This window comes from Bos grunniens, chromosome 29 (genome assembly GCF_055505025.1).
Source record: "Bos grunniens cultivar Pamir isolate PY7600 chromosome 29, Bosgru_T2T1.0, whole genome shotgun sequence".
NCBI lineage: Eukaryota > Metazoa > Chordata > Mammalia > Artiodactyla > Bovidae > Bos > Bos grunniens.
In genome coordinates, this window is record NC_141193.1 from 6,729,879 (window position 1) to 6,750,470 (window position 20,592).

Consider the following 20,592-nt stretch of genomic DNA (forward strand, 5'->3'; position numbering starts at 1 on the left):
GGAAACCTGTGTTTCAGCTGTACCCCCACCTGCAGCCCCAAATGGGGCTTCATTTTCTATAAATTGTCTATAAATGACTCATTTTTCATAAGTAAATTTATGTTAATTTATATTAAGTGTATAAATAAATTCATCTTCAAGGAAAAGTATCTATTATAATAAATAGGAAACCAGCATAAGCAGCGCTAAAAATAAAGTAACTATAAAAACACAGAATGAAAGTTTTAATAAAAATTGTTAATTTCTATTTAGATAAAATTGTCAGCAAAAGCTCTGAGGTCAGTTCTGTGTGTGTGTGTGAGAGAGAGAGAGAGATTACCTAAATAGAGATTAACAAGTGTTAAAACGTTAGCACCACAATTGAGACTTTCCTCTTTGTCATATTCTAAAAGGTTGAAAGCAAACTGAAGACACAGTATACTTTCTCAATCACTGTAATTTAAAGCTGACTCTCTTCTCTAGAAAATCACTTGCATATCACTGCAATCCATTTGTTAACCAAACATTTTTCAAGCGTGTGCTATGTACCAGGCAGCTGCTCTAGATGTTTGCAATAAACGCCATACTAAATAAACACAGTCTTTGCCTCATAGACTGGAGAAAACACACACACGTAACCAGGAAAGGGCCATAAAATGTCATTACTTATGAAAATAATTTGTGACAAAATTTCTCCAGCATCTCAACTGCAGAGAAAACAAACCCTCTTGTAAATTATATGAGTTAGAGAAAATTAATTTCAAAAGTGCAATGGTTTATCATCTTTACAAAGTTTTTCACGGAAAAAGACTGGGAGCTGAATGCATCTCAGTGTTTGCTATGATGTGACGTGGGATCGTTGAAAGTCATATTTATTTATTAGCTGCACCCAGCTGCCTGTGTGTGTGTGAGTCGCTCAGTCCTGTACAACTCTTTGAGACCCCATGGACTGTAGCCCACCAGGCTCTGTCCATGGGGATTCTCCAGGAAATACTGCAGTGGGTTGGCATTTCCTTCTTCAAGGCATCTTCCTGACCCAGGGATCGAACCTGTCTCGCTTATGTCTCCTGCATTGACTGGCAGATCTTTTACCATTAGCACCACCTGGGAAGCCGGCACACGGGATCTTAGTTCCCCGACCAGCGATCGAACTCGTTTCCCCTGCAGAGGCCGCGGAGTCTTAACCACTGGACCACCAGTAAAGTCCCTAAAAGTAATTTTTCTTTTTTTAAGTGGCACTCACCATGGGAGAGCACCACGTAAGACTAGGGAGCAGGCCTGGAGGCTCCTCTGGGTCTCCCTTTCCTCCGGAACCACTGCTCCGAAGCTTAGCCACACCGCCACCAGTAAGCCCCTCTGGACGCCCCCGAGGGACTCGACCCTCCGCTGTGCGCCCCAAAGTCCCGGCGATTCCCCCAGGCACCCGCTGCAGAAGAAGAGTTCATCTGTCTGTCTTCCAGATCTGCCAGCGGGCTCTGCCAGCTCCGACACCTGACCCTCCTCTCTGCCTCCCGGGGGGACCCAGCTCAGTGCAGCCCCCCAGGACCGCCGACGACAGACGGTCTCTCCGGCTTCCCCCCGGGCTGGCCGCTCTCGGGTTACCACCACCCAGTGGTCTTGTACGTTAGCGAGTGCTAGCGCCGCCACGGCACCACCTCCGTCTTGCCGGAGCCTGGAGAATTTCGCGCCAGGTCAGCTCCACAGCACTTCGGTGGGCAGGGGGCCGGGGCGGGGCGGACACCCCTACTACCTCCCCCAACCCGCCCGCACTGGTCGGGGCCCGGCGCCCGCAGATTCGGGGGAATCTTCCCGGATCACAGCCTCTCGGGTGGCACGGGGAGCGGCGGAGTCCGGGGACCAGGAGGTCAGGCCGTAGGTGGTCTGGAGTCCCCGGTCCTCGGGGGCTGGGAGGGGTGGGGCTCCCCACTGTCTCCGCCCCGGGGGCGGAGCCGAGGTCCGAGCCTGCGGTACTTGAGACTGGGAGAAACTGGCGTGGGGCTCCCTGCCCGGCTTCCGCCTTCCACTGCCCGGCCTCGGACCGTGGAAGACCCGACCCCGCTTCCCGTGTCCACCACCGGCCAGACCCAGCCTCCCGGGTCCCCGGCGTGGCCCACGGGCCCCGGGGCAGGTGCAGGTGCGGCGCCCGCCTCTTTCTCCCACCCTGGCTCATCCTGCCGGGCGGCCATGGCACGAGGAGACGCCCCGAGGGACAGGCAAGTTGGGAACCATGTAGGGTGCGGCGTATGGGGATCCTGCGGCCGTGGGCAGCGCAGAGCCGCTCCCCTTGGGCTCTCTAAAGCGCAAAGACCAGTTGGAACTACAATTCCCGTCAGCCCCCTTCCTCGGGTGCCTGAGCCTGGGTGATGGGGGTTGTAGTCCGCTCTCCGAGCGGGGTGGGGGAGGGTGCTGGTCTGGGAGGCGGAGGGGCCGCCGGAGCGGCAAGTCCTCCGAGTGACCTTCTGTCTGATCCTCACAGCTACCACCTGGTCGGGATCAGCTTCTTTATCCTCGGGCTGGGCACCCTCCTCCCCTGGAACTTCTTCATCACAGCCATCCCGGTGAGACTCGTGGCTGGAATGATAGATCCAAGGCCACAACCACCAGCCGTCCCTCCAGCGGCCTTTCCCTACCACGCTGCCTGTGAGAGTGTCAGTCTCTCAGTCGGTCCGACTCTTTGCGACCGCAATGAACTGGAGCCCCACCGGGCTCCTCTGTTCATGGGATTTCCTAGGGAATCCTCACTGTGTCCCCTTTGTCGGCTGAAACAGAGGGCCGCAGAGAGGAGAGGTCCCTCTCTCATGGCTAGGATCCACAAGTTTTCAGGAATGCCCAGATCCTAGCCCAAGGCCACCAGGTCAGGAGATCCTGTGGAGCCAGCAAGGAGCTACCCACCCACCTCCCCTTTGTCGTTATTCCTGGGCTGGTAACTCCAAAAGTGGTTATCCAAGCCTTTGATTTTCTTTGAAATATCATGAATTACATTCATTCATCCAATGCACACCTAGAGTTCCTGGCATTGGGGTTACAGGAGGAACTATAGCTGAGGAAGATTGCATCCTCACCAAGCTTACATTATTTCAAGGGAAGGCAGGAATCCGGGGCTTGTGTTCTCTTTGGTACGGAGTTATTCTTGTATATTAAAAGCAACAACTTTCCAGATGCCTCTTCAGTGCCTAGCTCTGTGCTGGGCCCTGGAGACCCAAAGATGAACCAGCCCCTGGTCTTGAAAGCAAGATAGGTGCCAAGGAAATGTTGGTGATGTAACATGGCGTGTGCCATCCCAGGCTTGGAGCAGAGTCCAGTGGGTCCCCAGAGGAGACAGCCACTCCTTCTGATTAATAATCAGGTGATCTGAAACTTGGGAGAAGGGTAGGTAAAGTATTTGTGTTGGGAAGGTGAGTGGTCAGAGAGGGGAGGGAATTTCAAACAGAGCCAGCAGCCTGGTGAAGGCAATGAGAGGCAGAGGTGCCAACCTGTACAAAGGGCCAGAGCTTGGGGTGCATGGAGCTCTAGCAGGATGGAACAAGAAATGGGCCGCAAAACGGAAACTGGTTCTGAAAGGCCCCAAATGCTGTTCCATAACCTTAGGGCTTTGCCCTGCAGGCCACAAGGAGCCATGGGTGGGGAGAGGGGCAGTTGAGCAGAGCTGTGGCAGGATGTGTGTTCCAGAGAGAAAGCAGTTGGTCAGCATCTGATCCAGAGCCTGGCTTACAGTCAGAGCTCCATAAATACCCAGGAATCTAGAAACTGCTGCCGGAGTCGGGGTGGGGGCCGCGACCGAGGCACCGGAGAGGAGGGGTGATCCAGAGATGGAGCACGGCCCAAGCTGGGGGTTCTTAGGGCTTGGGCTCGGTCCCAGACTTCAGTTCGATTCCGTGCCCGTTCATCGAGCTCCGACTACGTGCCAGGTACTGGGGACAGCGCAAGGAGAGAGAGACAGTCCCGCAGAAGTTAACGGAGCGATCCCGGGCGTGGGAGGAGGCAGAGGAAGAAGGCTGGGGGGTTCCCGAGGCTAGGTAGGTTGTGGGGTAACCCTGCACCCTACCCCCTGGCCTCCTGGCAGTACTTCCAGGGGCGGCTGGCGGGGGCCAACAGCACCGCCGAGACCCTGGGCACCAACTACACGAGCCCCGCAGATACCTTCAACTTCAACAACTGGGTAACGCTGCTCTCGCAGCTGCCGCTGCTGCTCTTCACACTCCTCAACTCCTTCCTGTACCAATGGTGAGAGCTCCGCCCCCCGGGCTCAGTCTCAGGCCCGCCCCCTGGGTCCCGCCCCCTTTGCTGAGGCAGCTCCATCTGGGCCCCGGGCGGTGGGCGGAGGGAAGCCCTCCCATCCTCCCTCCCCTCCCTCTGCGTCTCTCACCAGTCCCCACTGTCCGGAGCTGGGATGAAACTCTTCGCCCTCCTCCCCTCGCCTGGCCTGAGTCCAGCGATGCCCACTCTGCCCTCTCCCCCTTCCAAACAGCATCCCTGAGACGGTGCGGATTCTGGGCAGCCTGCTGATCATCCTGTTCCTCTTTACCCTGACGGCGGTGTTGGTCAAGGTGGACATGAGCCCCGGGCTCTTCTTCTCCATCACCATGGCCTCCGTCTGGTTCATCAACTGTGAGCACCTCCCCTCCCCACCTCCCTACCCTGCCCGACCAGGGCTTCAGCCGAGCCTCTTGTAACTGAAAGGGCCCAGGGTATCGCAGGGAAGACAGAAGAAACATCACCCATATCCCTGATGAGAAACCAAGGCCCAGAGGAGAGGAAAAGTCACTCATCCCAGGCCCTGCAGTGACCTGAGAGCAGGTCTTCTGGCCCCCAGCCCCTCACACCCAGGGCTGTACCACGGAAGAGGAATGCATGTGGGGTGTTACACCAGAGTGTCCAACCTAGTCCAGAGTCCCCTGTACCCCCAGCCACACCCCCTCCAGGGGGCCCTCAGGGCCTGCCTAGTTGAGCAGCGGCCCCCAATCCTGTCCTTCCACAGCTTTCGGTGCAGTTCTGCAAGGCAGCCTCTTCGGACAACTGGGCACCATGCCTTCCAAGTATAGCACCATCTTCCTCAGTGGCCAGGGCTTGGCTGGGATTTTCGCTGCCCTTGCCATGCTCATATCCATGGCCAGTAAGTAGATTTGGGTGGCAGTCTGGGATTCTGGGGAGCAGAGTGTATGCTAAGGGTGAGATGTTTTGGGCTGTGGTGGATACAGAGGTGATGAGGTGATGGGGGAGCTGGGGATTGGGTATGGGGCTCTTGAGTCCTACCATGAGAGAATGATGGGTGAGGACGGGGTTAATTTGGGGCCCAGGGCAGGATTCCTGAGGCCAGCACTGGCCTGTGGCAGTAGGTTGAGGGAAGGGGAGACAGGTGTGGGATTCAGATAGACTTGGGTCTGAACTCTGGTTCCACTGTTCTCTAGCCAGGGGCATTGGATAAGGTACTTACCTGTGTTTGCTTCCCAACCTGAATGATTCTTACAGCTCCATACTCAGATTGTAAGAAGCAGGCATTTATAATGAGCACATAGTAAGCGCTCAACAAAAATGACCGAGTGAGGGATGCGAAGGGCCGGGCCAGGGCCCCTGCACAAGGGTCCTCAGTGTCAGTGGGAGGAATGGGAGAGGCCAGGAGGTGAATCTGAGATGTGTGTAGTGCGAAGGAGGACAAGCTCCCTGAGGGAGCTGGTGGACCTCCCTTCTGCAGCTGAAGTCTCTGCACAGGTGGCGTGGATGCCCAGACGTCTGCCCTGGGGTACTTCATCACGCCCTGCGTGGGCACCGTCATGTCCATCGTGTGCTACCTGAGCCTGCCCCACCTGGTGAGCCTGGTATTGGGCTCGAGGCCCACTTCGGAGCATCACAGATACCGCCCTGAGTCTGAGGCCTTGAGAGAAGCCAAAGGAGGCAGAGGGGCCCAGTCCTGATCCCCAAAGGAGTCAGCCACTGGGGGACCCCAGCCTCTAAGTCAGCAGGGTGGGGAGGGATCCAGGCACCTCAGCCCAAGCCAGGCAGGGACAACGCTTTCCTTCTGCAGAAGTTTGCCCGCTACTATCTGGCCAAGAAACCATCGAAGGCGCATGGTCAGGAGCTGGAGACCAAAGCTGAGCTTCTCCAGTCTGGTGAGCCCGGGACCCTGCCGGGGAGGTGGAAGAGCCAGGGGAGGCTGGAGCCCTCTCCACAGGGAAGCATTTTGCCTCTGTCCCCAACTAGAGCCCTCATCTCTAGGAGCCTCAAGTGAGCAGAGGCAGACGATCTTGAAGGGAAGTCAGTGGGACTAAAGTTATCCCTTCAGTTGCCCTTTGGGCCTCAGTTTCCTCCTCCATAAAACGGGGAGGCAGCAGAGCTTCAGGCCTGCAGGTCCTAGATCCAGGTGTGTCTGAATTTAAATCCTAGCTTCATGACATCCAAGCTGTGTGATCTCAGTCAAGTCACATAACCCCTCTGAGCCTCAGGGGATTTTTTTGTTTTTGTTTTTTATAAAGCAATGGTAGTGGAATAATCCATCTAAGGTGCTTAACTGTGCCTGGTACGTGTATGTACTTAATAAACAGTGAAAGTGAAAGTGTTGGTTGCTCAGTCGTGTCTGACTCTTTGCAAGCCCCTGGTGGACTGTAGCCCACCAGGCTCCTCTGTCCATGGATTCTCCAGGCAAGAATACTGGAATGAGTGGCCATTAGGGAAGATCCAGGGGATCTTCCGGACCCAGGGATTGAATCTGGGTCTCCTGCATTGTAGGCAGTTCTTTACCAACTGAGCCACCAGGGAAGCCCAATAAATAGTAGGTTGGCGTATTTCCATTAATTCTCTTGGCCTGCACCTGGACTGGTGGAGGGTCACTCATTTTAACTGCTTGGAATCTCCCCTCCTCCGGCCTGGTTGTCACAGGCATGACCCTGCCCTCTCCTCTTGCCCCAGATGAGAAGAATGGGATTCCCAACAGCCCGCAGAGGGCAGCCCTGACTCTGGATCTTGACCTTGAGAAGGAGACAGAGGTGGAACCAGAGGAACCCCAGAAGCCAGAAAAACCTTCAGTTTTCATTGTCCTCCGGAAGGTTTGGCTTGGATACAACCCCCAACCCTCATCCCTGGGGAAGAGAGAGCTGCTCTCTCAGCCTACCCCAGAGACTCTTAGAATGGACTAAGACCTTAGTACTCAGCTTGTCCACCCCGAGGTGACAGGGTCATGGTGGGTCAGGGATACACTGGACCAGGCCCCAGTGTCCCGCTCCCGGGGCCAAGGCTTGGGTGGAGGGGTTGGGGCCGCATGTTGGGCTCCGAGTCTGGCCGCCCCCTCACACCCCTTCCTCTGGCTTCCAGATCTGGCTGACGGCGCTGTGCCTGGTGTTGGTCTTCACAGTCACCCTGTCCGTCTTCCCGGCCATCACAGCCATGGTGACCAGCTCCACCGGTCCTGGAAAGTGGAGTGAGTAGTGGGAAGCGGCAGAGGACAGGGCAATGTGAAAGGAGGGGAGAGAGGGGAGTGAGCAGCCTGGACCGGGATGAGCCCCCTCTGTCCCCCACCAGGTCAGTTCTTCAACCCCATCTGCTGCTTCCTCCTCTTCAACGTCATGGACTGTCTGGGACGGAGCCTAACCTCTTACTTCCTGTGGGTGAGCACGTCTACTGGGGTGATCAGCCGTTTGGAGAAGCAGTCAGGGATCAGAGAGTGTGAAAGGGCGCAGAAGGGTGACTTCCCAACACTGACTGGCCCTGGTCTGGGTTTGGTAACAGAACAGCCAGTTAGCACAGAGCACCAGCCCCTGGAGGCACGCAAGCCAGGGCTTGGACTGAATTCTCTGAAAGCAGAAGCCATGTCCAGTTGACCTCTGTCTCCAGCATCCAGCTGAGGGCCCAGCCCCTGGTGCGTGGAGAGTGTTTACACAGAGGTTCCCGCACCATGTGAGAGGTCAGGCAGGATTCCTAGTATTTGGATTGTTTTTCACCATGATGCTGCTTCTTTCAATGAAACCTTCCAAGGACACACAACAGATATAGTAAATCAAAGAGGAGGTGCTCTGATCGGGTCTGGATCCCCAGTTTCCAATCCCATCTGCCCCAAAGGGTTCTTTGGAACCCCCAGGGGTGCTCAGCGCAACCAACTTTGAAAACCAGAGACGTTCTTCTAGTTCTGCACAGACTGGTGCTCAGGAGAGGCAGAGGCTGGGCGCTTATGGGCGGGATGGCCTTGGCCCTGCCCCTCGCTCTCCAGAGGGGCCCGTGCTGGGTCCTCCCAGGCTCACACGGGGTAGGTCAGGGGAAGTGATAGCTGACTCTCTGAGCTGAGTGGAGGGGGTGGCCCGGAGCAGAGGCGCTGCTCCTGGGGAACGCCCTCACCCCCGCCTTCCGCCGCAGCCCGACGAAGACAGCCGGCTGCTGCCCCTGCTGGTCTGCCTGCGCGTCCTGTTCGTGCCGCTCTTCATGTTGTGCCACGTGCCCGAGAGGTCCCGACTGCCCATTCTCTTCCCCCAGGACGCCTACTTCATCACTTTCATGCTGCTGTTCGCTGTCTCAAATGGTTACCTGGTGTCCCTCACCATGTGCCTGGCGCCCAGGTCTGGGGGATGGGAAGGCGAGGGGAGGGCTTGGGAGCGGGGAGGTGGGCTCACTCTTGGAGAGGGACAGCTAGCTGCCAGGAGTTTGGCTTCCGGCCAGCCCGGCCCGAGCTGTTTCTCCAGGCCTCACTGGTGCCCCGCCGTCAGGCCAGGAGCTGAGGAGCGGGGGACTCGGCTGGGAGGTTCCTACCTAGTAAGGCAGCCCAGGCCGATTCTGGGGCCTCCACTCTGGGCCTCAGTTTCCCCCTCTGTGAGCAAGCAGGTTGCACTGTCATTCCTTAGGGCCCAGCTACTCTCCCACATTCTCAGTTGCAGGGGACCCAAGGTTGAGGTCACAAGCAGAGTTCCTGGGCTGCTCACCCTGGGGACAAGGGAGCGTAGAGGGGACAGGAAGACCAGGTAGGGGACATTTTGCCAAGAAGGAAGGCAGGGGCATCTGGATCCCAGGGGCGGGAGAGACGTCTGTGTCCAGTGGCCCCATTTTACAGATCAGGAAACTGGAGTCCAGAGGGAAGGGCCTCATTATAGTGGCCCGGAAGTTGGGCCAGCCCAGACCAGAAATCATCCGTCCCGTTGTTAGAGGGGCATAGGACATGGGGCTGGGTCCAGGGTGGGCCCCACATTTTTCTCAGAGCTCCTCTCCTGTCTGTTCCAGGCAGGTGCTGCCACAGGAGAGGGAGGTGACCGGCACCCTCATGACCTTCTTCCTGGCGCTGGGGCTCTCTTGTGGCGCCTCCCTTTCCTTCCTCTTCAAGGCGCTGCTCTGAAGCACTCTGTCGAGGGCTCTCCCAGCGTCTCTCTTCAGAGCTGAGGCCCAGCGCTGGGGGAATGACGGGCCAGGCTCAAGCCTCCACCGGGCCGGGTGGGTGGGGGCCCTGTGGCCTGAGGGTTCCAGCAAGAGGTGGGCACAGCTCTCCTTCCAGGGCTGGCGGCCACCTGGAGTGCTGCTAGGAAGAATTCACCACCTGCCATTCCAGCCCTTACCCAGGAGTGGAGCTGACGCACTATCTGGATGCACATAAAACCTCATTGAAAGGGTGGTCATCAGGGAAAAGAGGGCCGAGGACCATGGCCCATCCTCACCGTCAGGACTGCGTTCATTAATCACGACAAACCCACTGGCGAGTCGCCGGAACTCAGAGGCCACAGGTGGAGTCTTGTCAACCGTGCGGCTGGTGTGGACGCGGCCTCAGAGTCCGTGTTGGGGTGGGGGTCAGTCCAGGGCAGGACCTCCTCTTCTCTCCACGCCTCAGCAACCCCTCGGTCGGGTCTCTCGGACTTCAGAACAGAGGAATCCAGGGAGTTTGAGGGGATGGGGGAGAAGGAGTTAGGGATCTGAGGGATTTCAAAGGACCCTCCGGGCCTCAAACAGTGTCTAGGTCGCCAGCACACACTGTGTCCGCTCCCGGAGCCTAGCTGGGCCCGGTCCTGGAACTGCAGTTAGCCTGCAGGCATGAGCTGCATTTTACAGTTTGCAAAACTCTTCTGACCTTGCCCTTTTGCTGAAGCCACGTTGAGGCCCTTGGAGGGAGGCTGGCAGGGACTGTGCCCCTCTCTGTACAGGTGAGGAAACCCAGTCCTGGGGGAATGACCAGTTCTTGGCAGAGCCAGAACCCAGTCCCCACCTCCCTGTAGGTGCTGTTCTTCCTGCCCTCTGCCTGCTTCCCTTTTCCTCAAGGGGTTCAAGGGGAGAATCCTGAACACTTACTCCACCTTTTTTTGCTTGTTTTTCCCTCAGACCCTGTTCCTGGGTCTAATAACAACCATCTTCATTTGTACAATGATCTCACTGAATCTTTATTTCCAAAGCGCTTTCAGTTCTGTTGACTTTGATGAGCTGGGTGAAGTGGGGATGATTGTACCCATTCGACAGATGGAATGACTGAGGCCCTGAGAAGGGAAGGGATTTGTGGGCATCCCTGGGCTGGGCCTTCCTGGCCACATGATTGCCAAGGGGTACCGGCTTGCAAGGAGCCCTGTATTCCAAGACAGACTGCCTGGTTGCATGGATAACTATGACTCTCTCCCCGCACCAGCGTCCTCTGCCTCCCTAGGCTCCCCTTTCTCAGAAATGGAGCCTCAGAGATATAGTCAGCCAGTTCTGCAGAGGGATGGAGGAAAGGCCTGCTTTGCCACACATCTGTGCTACCCTGCCCAGGGCAGGGAAGAGCAGGGTGTTTGAGATTACCAGCACGGACCTTTCTGTCCATTTGCCTTTCTGCCTCCCATGGCCACTCAATGATCAGGTATTACAGACCAGGTGATAAGTCAGCACCAGGCCCTGCTCAGAAGCCACGGGCTGTTTTGCAACCAAAGAGGAAAGTGAAGCAAGATATGGTCTTGGGGACTTCCCCAGTGGTCCAGTGGTTGAGTCCACCTTGAATACAGGGGACGCTGGTTTGAATCCTGGTTGGGGAGCTAAGATCCCACATGCCCAGAGGCAACTAAACTCATGCTACAACTAGAGAGCCTGAGCGTCGAAGTGAAAGATCTGGCATGCCTCAATGAAGATCCAGAGCAGCCACACAAACACACACACAAAAGATACAATCTTGGGAACTGAAATAAAGACACAAGGCCAACTCCAAGTGAGGATTCATTCCTTCCACCATTAGTCACTGTGCCAGGTTCTGGGTGGTCTGACAACCCTGAAACAAAGGAGCTATGACCCTGCTCCCAAGGCCATGGGAAATAGAATATAACTTGTAATAGGGCTTGTGAGGACCCTACAGAATGTGTAATATGAGGTGCTAGAGGAGGGGGCCATTGATCTTACTGGAAAGTTTAGGCAGGCATCCCTGAGGAGGTGTCCTCTGAACTGGGCATTGAGGGATGAATATGAGTTTGCTGGGCTGAGGTGGGGGAGGGGCAACCCAGGCAGACGTACCAGAAAATGCAAGGCTTGGATGGATATGGAATGTTCAGGGAACAGTGGGCCTTCTGGCAGCAGGGCAGGGGTGTGGGGAGTCCTAGGGTGTGAGAGAGGGGGAGGGGAGAGGATAAGGCTGGGGCAGTGGGCTGCAGACAAATGCTGAAGGGCCTTAGGGGTGAGGCCTAACCAGGGAATTCGAGAGAGGAGGAGACATAAAGGAGAAGAGGCGGCTCCCTTTACAGAGCCATTCAACCTGGTGATTTCAGTGCATGTGCCCGGACCCAGCGTCCTGGGTTCGAAGTCAGGCTCTTTCTCGGCAGTGGGAACAGGGATTCCTGAAGACTGGAGTCCTGGAGAAAGCGCTGGAGTACAGGTTGACATTTACTAAATGGTAGCTGTAGTCCTGGGAATATTTTGTACAGACCACTAAGCCTAACTGTACCCTTTGGCTGGGACTGGTGGGAGCAGGACCCCAATACTTCCTAGGTCCCCTTCTCTTCTTCACCTTCAGAGACTATTGTCTGTTGTACTCAAAAGCTCCCTAGACCTGCCAACCCCAGCCATCCCAGGGAACCCAATGGTGCTGGTCCATGGCCACCTGGTGCAAGCCCAGGTGGGGCTGAGCAGTGGAGGATCGGTCCAGAAAGAGAACACCCACACGTCAGATGCCCTTATGATGTCACAACCTGGAATTCCTTCTTCCGGTCGTCCTTCCCGGGTATGCTCAGCCCAACTTTCTCATCAGATCAGGATGCAGCTGGGTTTAATGTTAGAGACAAATACTTGAAAAATTTTAAAAAATAAAAGGGGACTTTTCTGGTGGCCCAGTGGCTAAGACTCTGCGCCCCCAATGCAGGGAACCTGGGTTTGATCCCTGGTCAGGGAACTAGATCCCACATACTGCAACTAAAGAGCCTCTGTGCCACAACCAAGACCCAGGGCAGTCAAATAAATAATAAAACCTACTTTTAAAAAAAGAAAAACTTGGACTGAGGGGCTACACTTGCTGGTCCCTCTGCGATGCCCAGCACTACCCCCCTACCCAGCCACTGCCACCTCCCCAGCCTGACACAGCTCTGCCAACAGGCCCGGTTTCCCTCAGAAGCAGCCAGCGTCCGCGAACAAACAGTTGGAGAGGGCTCTAAGTGGCGGGCACTGAGACAGGCTCGTGGAGGGATGCAAACATTGGAAGGCCAGTCTTTATCCTCAAGCTGCTTGCCTTTTCATGAGATGGACACTTCCTGGTTTTGTAAATGGATTTGGCTTTCCAGTTAAAAGTCAGAGATTGAACTTTTAATGGTTGAGAAAAGCATTGGCCGGTGGTTGAGAATCAGCCTGCGATTGAAGGGGACACAGGTTAGATCCCTGGCCTAGGAAGATTCCACTTGCCGTGGGGCAACTAAGCCCGTGGGCCACAACTACTGAAGCCCGAGCACCCAGAGTCCGTGCTCTGCAACAAGAGAAGCCACTAAAATGGGAAGCCTGAGTAAACTAGAGAAAAGCCCACACAGCAACAAGGACCCAGCACAGCCAAAAATAAATCAGTTTTATTAAAAAGGAGTCAGAGATTGTCAGAACCGATTTTTTAATGATTCAGCTACATGCTGTCTGCCACTTTGGAGTCAAAAACACAAATAGACTGAAAGTGAAAGGATGGACAAAAGGTATTTTGTGCAAACGTAAGCAAACGACAGTTGAGGTGGATATACTAATATCAGAAAAACAAAAAGACTAATTCAAAAATCATTCAGGAGACAAAGAAAGATGTTATATATTTATAAAAGAGTAAGCCATCAAGAAGATATAATAATTATCAGTTCAGTTCAGTCACTCAGTCGTCCCCAGCTCTTTGCGACCCCATGAATTGCAGCACGCCAGGCTTCCCTGTCCATCACCAACTCCCGGAGTTCACTCAGACTCAACATCCATCGAGTCGGTGATGCCATCCAGCCATCTCATCCTCTGTCGTCCCCTTTTCCTCCTGCCCCCAATCCCTCCCAGCATCAGAGTCTTTTCCAATGAGTCAACTCTTCGCATGAGGTGGCCAAAGTATTGGAGTTTCAGCTTCAGCATCAGTCCTTCCAACGAACACCCAGGACTGATCTCCTTTAGGATGGACTGGTTGGATCTCCTTGCAGTCCAAGGGACTCTCAAGAGTCTTCTCCAACACCACAGTTCAAAAGCATCAATTCTTCGGCGCTCAGCTTTCTTCACAGTCCAACTCTCACATCCATACATGACCACTGGAAAAGCCATAGCCTTGACTAGACGGACCTCTGTTGGCAAAGTAATGTCTCTGCTTTTCAATATGCTATCTAGGTTGGTCATAACTTTCCTTCCAAGGAGTAAGCCTCTTTTAATTTCATGGCTGCAGTCACCATCTGCAGTGATTTTGGAGCCCAGAGAAATAAAGTCTGACGCTGTTTCCACTGTTTCCCCATCTATTTCCCATGAAGTGATGGGACCAGATGCCATGATCTTCGTTTTCTGAACGTTGAGCTTTAAGCCAACTTTTTCACTCTCCTCTTTCACTTTCATCAAGAGGCTTTTAGTTCCTCTTCACTTTCTGCCCTAAGTGTGGTGTCATCTGCATATCTGAGGTTATTGATATTTCTCCCGGCAATCTTGCTTCTAGCTTGTGCTTCTTCCAGCCCAGCATTTCTCATGATGTACTCTGCATATAAGTTAAATAAGCAGGGAGACAATATACAGCCTTGACGTACTCCTTTTCCTATTTGGAACCAGTCTGTTGTTCCATGTCCAGTTCTAACTGTTGCTTCCTGACCTGCATATGTTTCTCAAGAGGCAGGTCAGGTGGTCTGGTATTCCCATCTCTTTTAGAATTTTCCACAGTTTATTGTTGTCCACACAGTCAAAGGCTTTGGCATAGTCAATAAAGCAGAAATAGATGTTTTTCTGGAACTCTCTTGCTTTTTTGATGATCCAGCAGATGTTGGCAATTTGATCTCTGGTTCCTCTGCCTTTTCTAAAACCAGCTTAAACATCTGGAAGTTCATGGTTCATGTACTGCTGAAGCCTGGCTTGCAGAATTTTGAGCATTACTTTACTAGCGTGTGAGACATACCTAAAAACAAAGTCCTAAAAAATAAGGAGCAAAAATTGACAAAATTGAAGGAGAAATAGACATGTATACAATAATAGAACCTTCAAGATTCCGCTTTCAATAAAGGATAGAACAACTAGAGAGAAGATCAACAAGGAAACAGAGGATTTGAACATATATGAACCAAATAGGCCAAAGAGACCTATACACACAACCCTCGACCTGAAAACAGCAGAATATACCTTCTTTCCAAGTGCACATGGAACGCTCCCCAGAAGAGATCATATATTAGGCTACAAAACAAAGCTGCAATAACTTTCAAAAGAGTAAAATCACACAAAGCATCTTTTCCACTCACAGTGGAATGAAAATAGAAACCAACAATAGGAAAACTGGAAACTTCACAAATATGTGGAAATTAAACAACATTCCCCTAAACAACTAATCGGTTACAAAAGAAATCAAAGATAAGTTAGAAAATGCTTTGAGACAAATGGAAATGGAAACAACACACTAAATTTTATGGGATGCAGCAAGAGCCATGCTGAGAGGAAACTTATAGGTGTCAATGCCTGACATTAAAAGGAGGAAGGAGCTCAGGCAAATTTAACCCAGAGCGAACAGAAGGAAGGAGATGCTAAAGATTAGAGAGGAGATGAACAAAATGGAGGGTAGAAAAACAACAGAGAAAAATCAATGAAACCAAATGTTGGTTCTTTGAAACAATCAAGAAAATTGACACACTTTTGAGTTGTTTAAGAAAAAAAGAGATTTTTAAATTACTAAAATCAGAAATGAAAGGGGTCATTACTACTGGTTGTACAAAAATAAAAAGCATTATAGGAGAATACTATGAACACTTGTATGCCAACAAATGAGAAACCTAGATGAAATGGACAATTTCCTAGAAACATACAAACTACCAAAAGTAACTCAGGAAGAAATAGAAAATCTGGATGTATCTATATCAAGGGATGAGACTGAATCAGTAATCAAAAACCTCTCAGGAAATTCCAGGACCAGTGGACTTCACACGCAAATTCTACCACTCATTTAAAGAATTAATACCAAAGCTCAAAATCTTCCAAAAAATACAAGAGAATACTTCTTAACTCTTTGTATGTGACCAGCATTACCCTGATGCCAAAGCTAAATAAAGATATCACAAGAAAAGAAAACTACAAACCAAAATCCCTTATAAATATAGGTGCAAAATTCCTCACGAAACACTAGTAGACTGAACCCAGCAACACAGTAAAAGAATTATACACCATGACCAAGTGGGACTTATTCTAGAATGATGGTGGTTCACTGGAATCAACCTAACATTGGACCTGGAATGTTAGGTCCATGAATCAAGGTAAATTGGAAGTAGTCAAACAGGCGATGGCAAGAGTGAACATCGACCTTTTAGGAATCAGTGAGCTAAAATGGACTGGAAGGGGCGAATTTAATTCAGATGACCATTATATCTACTACTGTGGGCAAGAATCCCTTAGAAGAAATGGAGTAGGTGACTCATAGTCAACAAGAGTCCAAAACGCAGTACTTGGGTGCAATCTCAAAAATGACAGAATGATCTCTGTTCGTTTCCAAGGCAAACTATTCAATATCACAGTAATCCAAGTCTATGTCCTGACCAGTAATGCTGAAGAAGCTGAACTTGAACGGCTCTATGAAGACCTACAAGACCTTTTAGAACTAACACCCAAAATAGATGTCCTTTTCATTATAGGGGACTGGAATGCAAAAGTAGGAAGTCAAGAGATACTTGGAGTAACAGGCAAATTTGGCCTTGGAGGACAGAATGAAGCAGGGCAAAGGCTAATAGAGTTCTGCCAAGAGAACGCACTGGTCATAGCAAACACCCTCTTCCAAAAACACAGGAGAAGATTCTACACGTGGACATCACCAGATGGTTAATACCAAAATCAGATCGATTGCCTTCTTTGCAGCCAAAGATGGAGAAGCTCTATATACAGGCAGCAAAAACCAAGACCGGGAGCTGACTGTGGCTCAGATCATGAACTCCTTATTGCAAAATTCAAACTTAAATTGAAAAAAGTAGAGAAAACGACTAGACCATTCAGGCATGACCTAAATCAAATCCCTTATGATTATACAGTGGAAGTAACATATAGATTCAAGGGATTAGATCTGATAGAGTGCCTGAAGAACTATGGACGGAGGTTCATGACAGTGTACAGGAGGCAGTGATCAAGACGATCTCCAAGAAAAAGAAATGGAAAAAGGCAAAATGGTTGTCTGAGGAGGCCTTACAAATAGCTGAGAAAAGAAAAGAAGCTAAAGGCAAAGAAGAAAAGAAAAGATATACCCATCTGAATGCAGAGTTCCAAAGAATAGCAAGGAGAGATAAGAAAGCCTTCCTCAGTGCTTGCTTTGGCAACACATATACTAAAATCGGAACAATACAGAGCAGATTAGCATGACCCCTGAGCGAGGATGACACGCAAATTTGTGAAATGTTCCATAGTTTTATTCATGTTGATGCATGGCAAAACCCACCACATATTGGAAAGTAATTAGCCTCCAATTAAAATAAATTAATTAAAAAAAAAAAGAAAAAAGAACGTCTTCCCTCAGTGATCAGTGCAAAGAAACAGAGGAAAACAATAGAATGGGAAAAGACTAGAGATCTCTTCAAGAAAATTAGAGATACCAAGGGAACCTTTCATGCAAAGGTGGGCACAATAAAGGGCAGAAACCACATGGATCTAACAGAAACAGAAGATATTAAGAAGAGGTGGCAAGAATACACAGAACTATATAAAAAGATCTTAATGACCCAGATAACCACAATGGTGTGATCACTGGCCTACAGCCAGACATCCTGGAATGCGAAGTCAAGAGGGCCTCAGGAAGCATCACTATGAACACAGCTAGTAGAGGTGATGGAATTCAAGCTGAGCTATTTCACATCCTAAAAGATGATGCTATTAATGCGCTGGCATACTCAATATGCCAGCAAATTTGGAAAACTCAGCAGGGACCACAGGACTGGAAAAGGTCAGTTTTCATTCCAATCCCAAAGAAAGGCAATACCAAAGAATGTTCAAACTACCACACAATTGCTCTCATCTCACATACTAGCAAAGTGATGCTCAAAATTCTCCAAGCCAGGCTTCACAGTACGTGAACCAAGAACTTCCAGATGTTCACCTGGATTGAGAAAAGGCGGAGGAACTAGAGATCAAATTGCCAACATGTACTGGATCATCGAAAAAGCAAGAGTTCCAGAAAAACATCTACTTCTGCTTTATTGACTATGCCAAAGCCTTTGACTGTATGGATCACAACAAACTGTGGAAAATTCTTCAAGAGATGGCAATACCAGACCACCTTACCTGCCTCCAGAGAAATCTGTATGGAGGTCAAGAAGCCACAGTTAGAACTGGACATGGAACAACATACTGGTTCCAAATCAGGAAAGGACTATGTTAAGGCTGTATATTGTCCCCCTGCTTATTTAACTTATATGCAGAGTACATCAAGGGGAATGCTAAACTGGATGAAGCACGAGCTGGAATCAAGATTGCCGGAAGAAATATCAATAACCTCAGATACGCAGATGACACCACACTTACGGCAGAAAGGGAGGAGGAACTGAAGAGCCTATTGATGAAAGTGAAAGAGGAGAGTGAAAAAGCTCGCTTAAAGCTCAACATTCAAAAAACTAAGATCATGGCATCTGGTCCCATCACTTCATGGCAAATAGATGGGGAAACAATGGAAACAGTGACAGACTTTATTTTCTTGGGCTCCAAAATCACAACAGATGATGACTGCAGCCATCTTTGGAAGAAAAGTTATGACCAACCTAGACAGCATATTAAAAAGCGCTAATGAAAGATAGAAATACTCAACCAACAAGGCATCAATAAGAACGTTCTCAATCTGAAAAAGCGTTTATGAAAAGTCCACAACTAATGCCATGCTTAACTGTGAAAGAGTGAAGTCTCCCTGAGATAAGGAAAAAGACAAGGATGCCTGCTTTTCACTCTTTCATCTATTCAACTTTGTACAAAAGTTCTAGCCAGAGCAACTGGGCAAGAAAGAGAAATAAAAGGCATCCAAATTGAGAAGGAAGAAGTAAACCTATCCGCAATCACAAATGATATACACACACAGAAAATCCTAAATACACACACACACACACACAATTAAATAAAGAACTTCAGCAAAGTTGCAGGGCTCAAGGACAATACACAAAATTCAGTTTACTTCTATACATACAATTTTTTTATTTTCCTTACTTTAAAAAATTTGTAATTGGCAGACAATTCATTTACAATATTGTGTTGGTTTCTGCCATGCATCAACATGAATCAGCCACAGGTATACATATGTTCCCTCCCTCTGTGCTTCCCTTCCACCTCCCACCCCATCCCACGCCCATCCCTCTAGGTTGTCACAGAGTACCTGATTTGAGCTCCCTGCATCATACAGCAAATTTCCACTAGCCATCTATTTTACATATGGTAATTTATACGGTTCCATGCTGCTCTCTCAATGTGTCCCACGCTTTCCTTACCACACTGCATCAAGTCTGTTCTCTCTGTCTGGGTCTTCACTGTGTGTGTTTATGTGGTCAGTTGCTCACCTCTGACTCTTTCGACCCTTTGGACTGTAGCCCATCAGGCTCCTCTGCCATGGGATTTTCCAAACAAGAATACTGGAGTGGGTTTCCATTTCATTCTCCAGGGTATACATACAATTTGGACATAAAATTTGATGCCTAGGTTTGTTTGGTTTATTTTATCTCCCCACCCCCACCCCCCATCAAGCAATTCTCTGACACCAGCTAAGTGTCCTACAAACGCAACTCAATTCTGACACTACCTACCAGGAGACAGCTTCAGATTCCATAAGCTGGGGCCGCAAAATAAAGGTCTCCTACTCCTGATCACTTCCTAACTCAACAACCTTGGTTCCCTACTGCCTGTGGAGCAGCAGGCAGACACCTTAAACCGACATTCCAGGCCCTCCCTGGGAGGACCGAAAGCTCCTTCCGAAGATTCACGGAGCTGGAACACGTTACCTATGGAAGTAATTGCCTTCTGCACAGCCTCTCCTCCCTTTATAGAGTCCATGGGTCAATCATTCTGGAAACACTTATTAAGCGGCTTCTGTGTACACTGGTGTTAAATGTGCGTGGTTGTGTATGTGAGGGAGGGCAGCAGGTGTGTGGATACATGCAAGGTCTCTGCCCAGAGAGAAGTGCTGGAGGAAGGGGAATCCGTGCGCTGAATAATTTAATAATTTAAATAATCTAACATCGCCTCCACTGCCACCAGTTCTACTTCTTTAGACAGAGCAGCTCCTCCAGGGGGGTCGTCTCTAGTTCTTGGACCCCAATTTGCATTGATCAGAATTCTGGCCCTTGGCGCTCTTTCTATGGAGAAGGAAAAGTACAGCTCCGACTTCCTCCCACTAGCTCCGCACACTCTAGGTACGAACCTGCCGGAGCTGCACGTTGAACAAACACAGAAAGGAGACCTGAATTGTGTCCCATCCCCAGTTCAGTTCTCTTCAAGCCACTGCCCCAGACACCAGGGTGTGAAAATTAAGAACCACCTCCAGCGTAAAACACGAACGACGAGGATGGGATTCGAACCCACGCGTGCAAAGCACAATGGATTAGCAGTCCATCGCCTTAACCACTCGGCCACCTCGTCCCACGTAGGGCATACTCTTCCACATGCACTTATCTCTCATCCAGGAGTGTTCCGGGACCCCTGCAGCCGTTCCTCAATACAGACCTGATAAAACTTAGAGGGAGAGGCGGCGGACAGAAAAGGGCTTTTGTGTTCCTTTCCGCCTGGCACAGCCAGGAACCGCGCCATCCTTCACCATTCTGCAGTCAAGTTCGGTCACAGTTTCCGCTCCCTGATTCTGGGGCGAGAGAACCAAGGTCTCAGGACGCACTTAGTCCGGGAGGTCGCGCACTGACCCAGAGGACGGGGTGCAGGTCCCCCGGAACACAGCAGGCGCGGTGGCGGGCAGTTTCCAGCGTTTGCAAAGCGCGCGGCGCGGACCGAGGCTGCAGTAACTCCTCCCGGGTAGCAGGGGGCGAGCTGGCTCGCCGGAGGCCAGCGCGGGCGGCCGGGTGGGCGGGG

The 20,592-nt window shown here is 51.0% G+C and overlaps 1 protein-coding gene, 1 long non-coding RNA gene and 2 other non-coding genes across 9 annotated transcripts; 2 read left to right on the forward strand and 2 right to left on the reverse strand.

Annotated features, from left to right (window-relative positions):
• The first annotated feature begins 1,937 nt into the window (after window positions 1–1,937).
• On the forward strand, window positions 1,938–10,297 carry SLC29A2 (solute carrier family 29 member 2). 6 transcript variants are annotated; one of them, XM_086384763.1, is made up of 13 exons: window positions 1,938–2,192; window positions 2,456–2,537; window positions 3,138–3,325; window positions 4,043–4,203; window positions 4,448–4,587; window positions 4,958–5,092; window positions 5,689–5,786; window positions 6,002–6,086; window positions 6,883–7,019; window positions 7,285–7,390; window positions 7,492–7,577; window positions 8,320–8,519; window positions 9,175–10,297. In XM_086384763.1, exons 3-13 carry the CDS (start codon window positions 3,245–3,247, stop codon window positions 9,284–9,286), a joined length of 1,341 nt encoding a protein of 446 aa, XP_086240889.1. In that variant the 5' UTR covers window positions 1,938–2,192; window positions 2,456–2,537; window positions 3,138–3,244; the 3' UTR covers window positions 9,287–10,297. The 6 variants fall into 6 exon arrangements, with proteins under 6 accessions (XP_086240889.1, XP_086240890.1, XP_086240886.1 ...); XM_086384764.1 differs by lacking the exon at window positions 9,175–10,297 and adding an exon at window positions 8,829–9,031; XM_086384760.1 differs by lacking the exon at window positions 3,138–3,325.
• A 2,623-nt stretch (window positions 10,298–12,920) lies between these two features.
• Window positions 12,921–20,512, reverse strand: LOC147341833 (uncharacterized). Its single transcript, XR_015157931.1, has 2 exons — window positions 20,236–20,512; window positions 12,921–14,490 (listed from the first exon to the last, which is right to left on the reverse strand). It is a non-coding gene; the product is annotated as an uncharacterized LOC147341833 (long non-coding RNA).
• Window positions 16,847–16,953, forward strand: LOC147341834 (U6 spliceosomal RNA). Its single transcript, XR_015158188.1, has one exon. It is a non-coding gene; the product is annotated as a U6 spliceosomal RNA (small nuclear RNA).
• Window positions 20,070–20,151, reverse strand: TRNAS-GCU (transfer RNA serine (anticodon GCU)). The gene has a single exon. It is a non-coding gene; the product is annotated as a tRNA-Ser (tRNA).
• Window positions 20,513–20,592: the final 80 nt, after the last annotated feature.

Excerpts from the sequence above, each read along its gene's own strand:
- SLC29A2 (XM_086384760.1), top strand. The coding sequence starts at position 2,164 with ATGGCACGAGGAGACGCCCCGAGGGACAG. Across the intron at positions 7,020-7,284 it reads TTTTCATTGTCCTCCGGAAG|ATCTGGCTGACGGCGCTGTG; the intron begins GTTTGGCTTGGA and ends TCTGGCTTCCAG. Across the intron at positions 8,520-9,174 it reads ACCATGTGCCTGGCGCCCAG|GCAGGTGCTGCCACAGGAGA; the intron begins GTCTGGGGGATG and ends TGTCTGTTCCAG.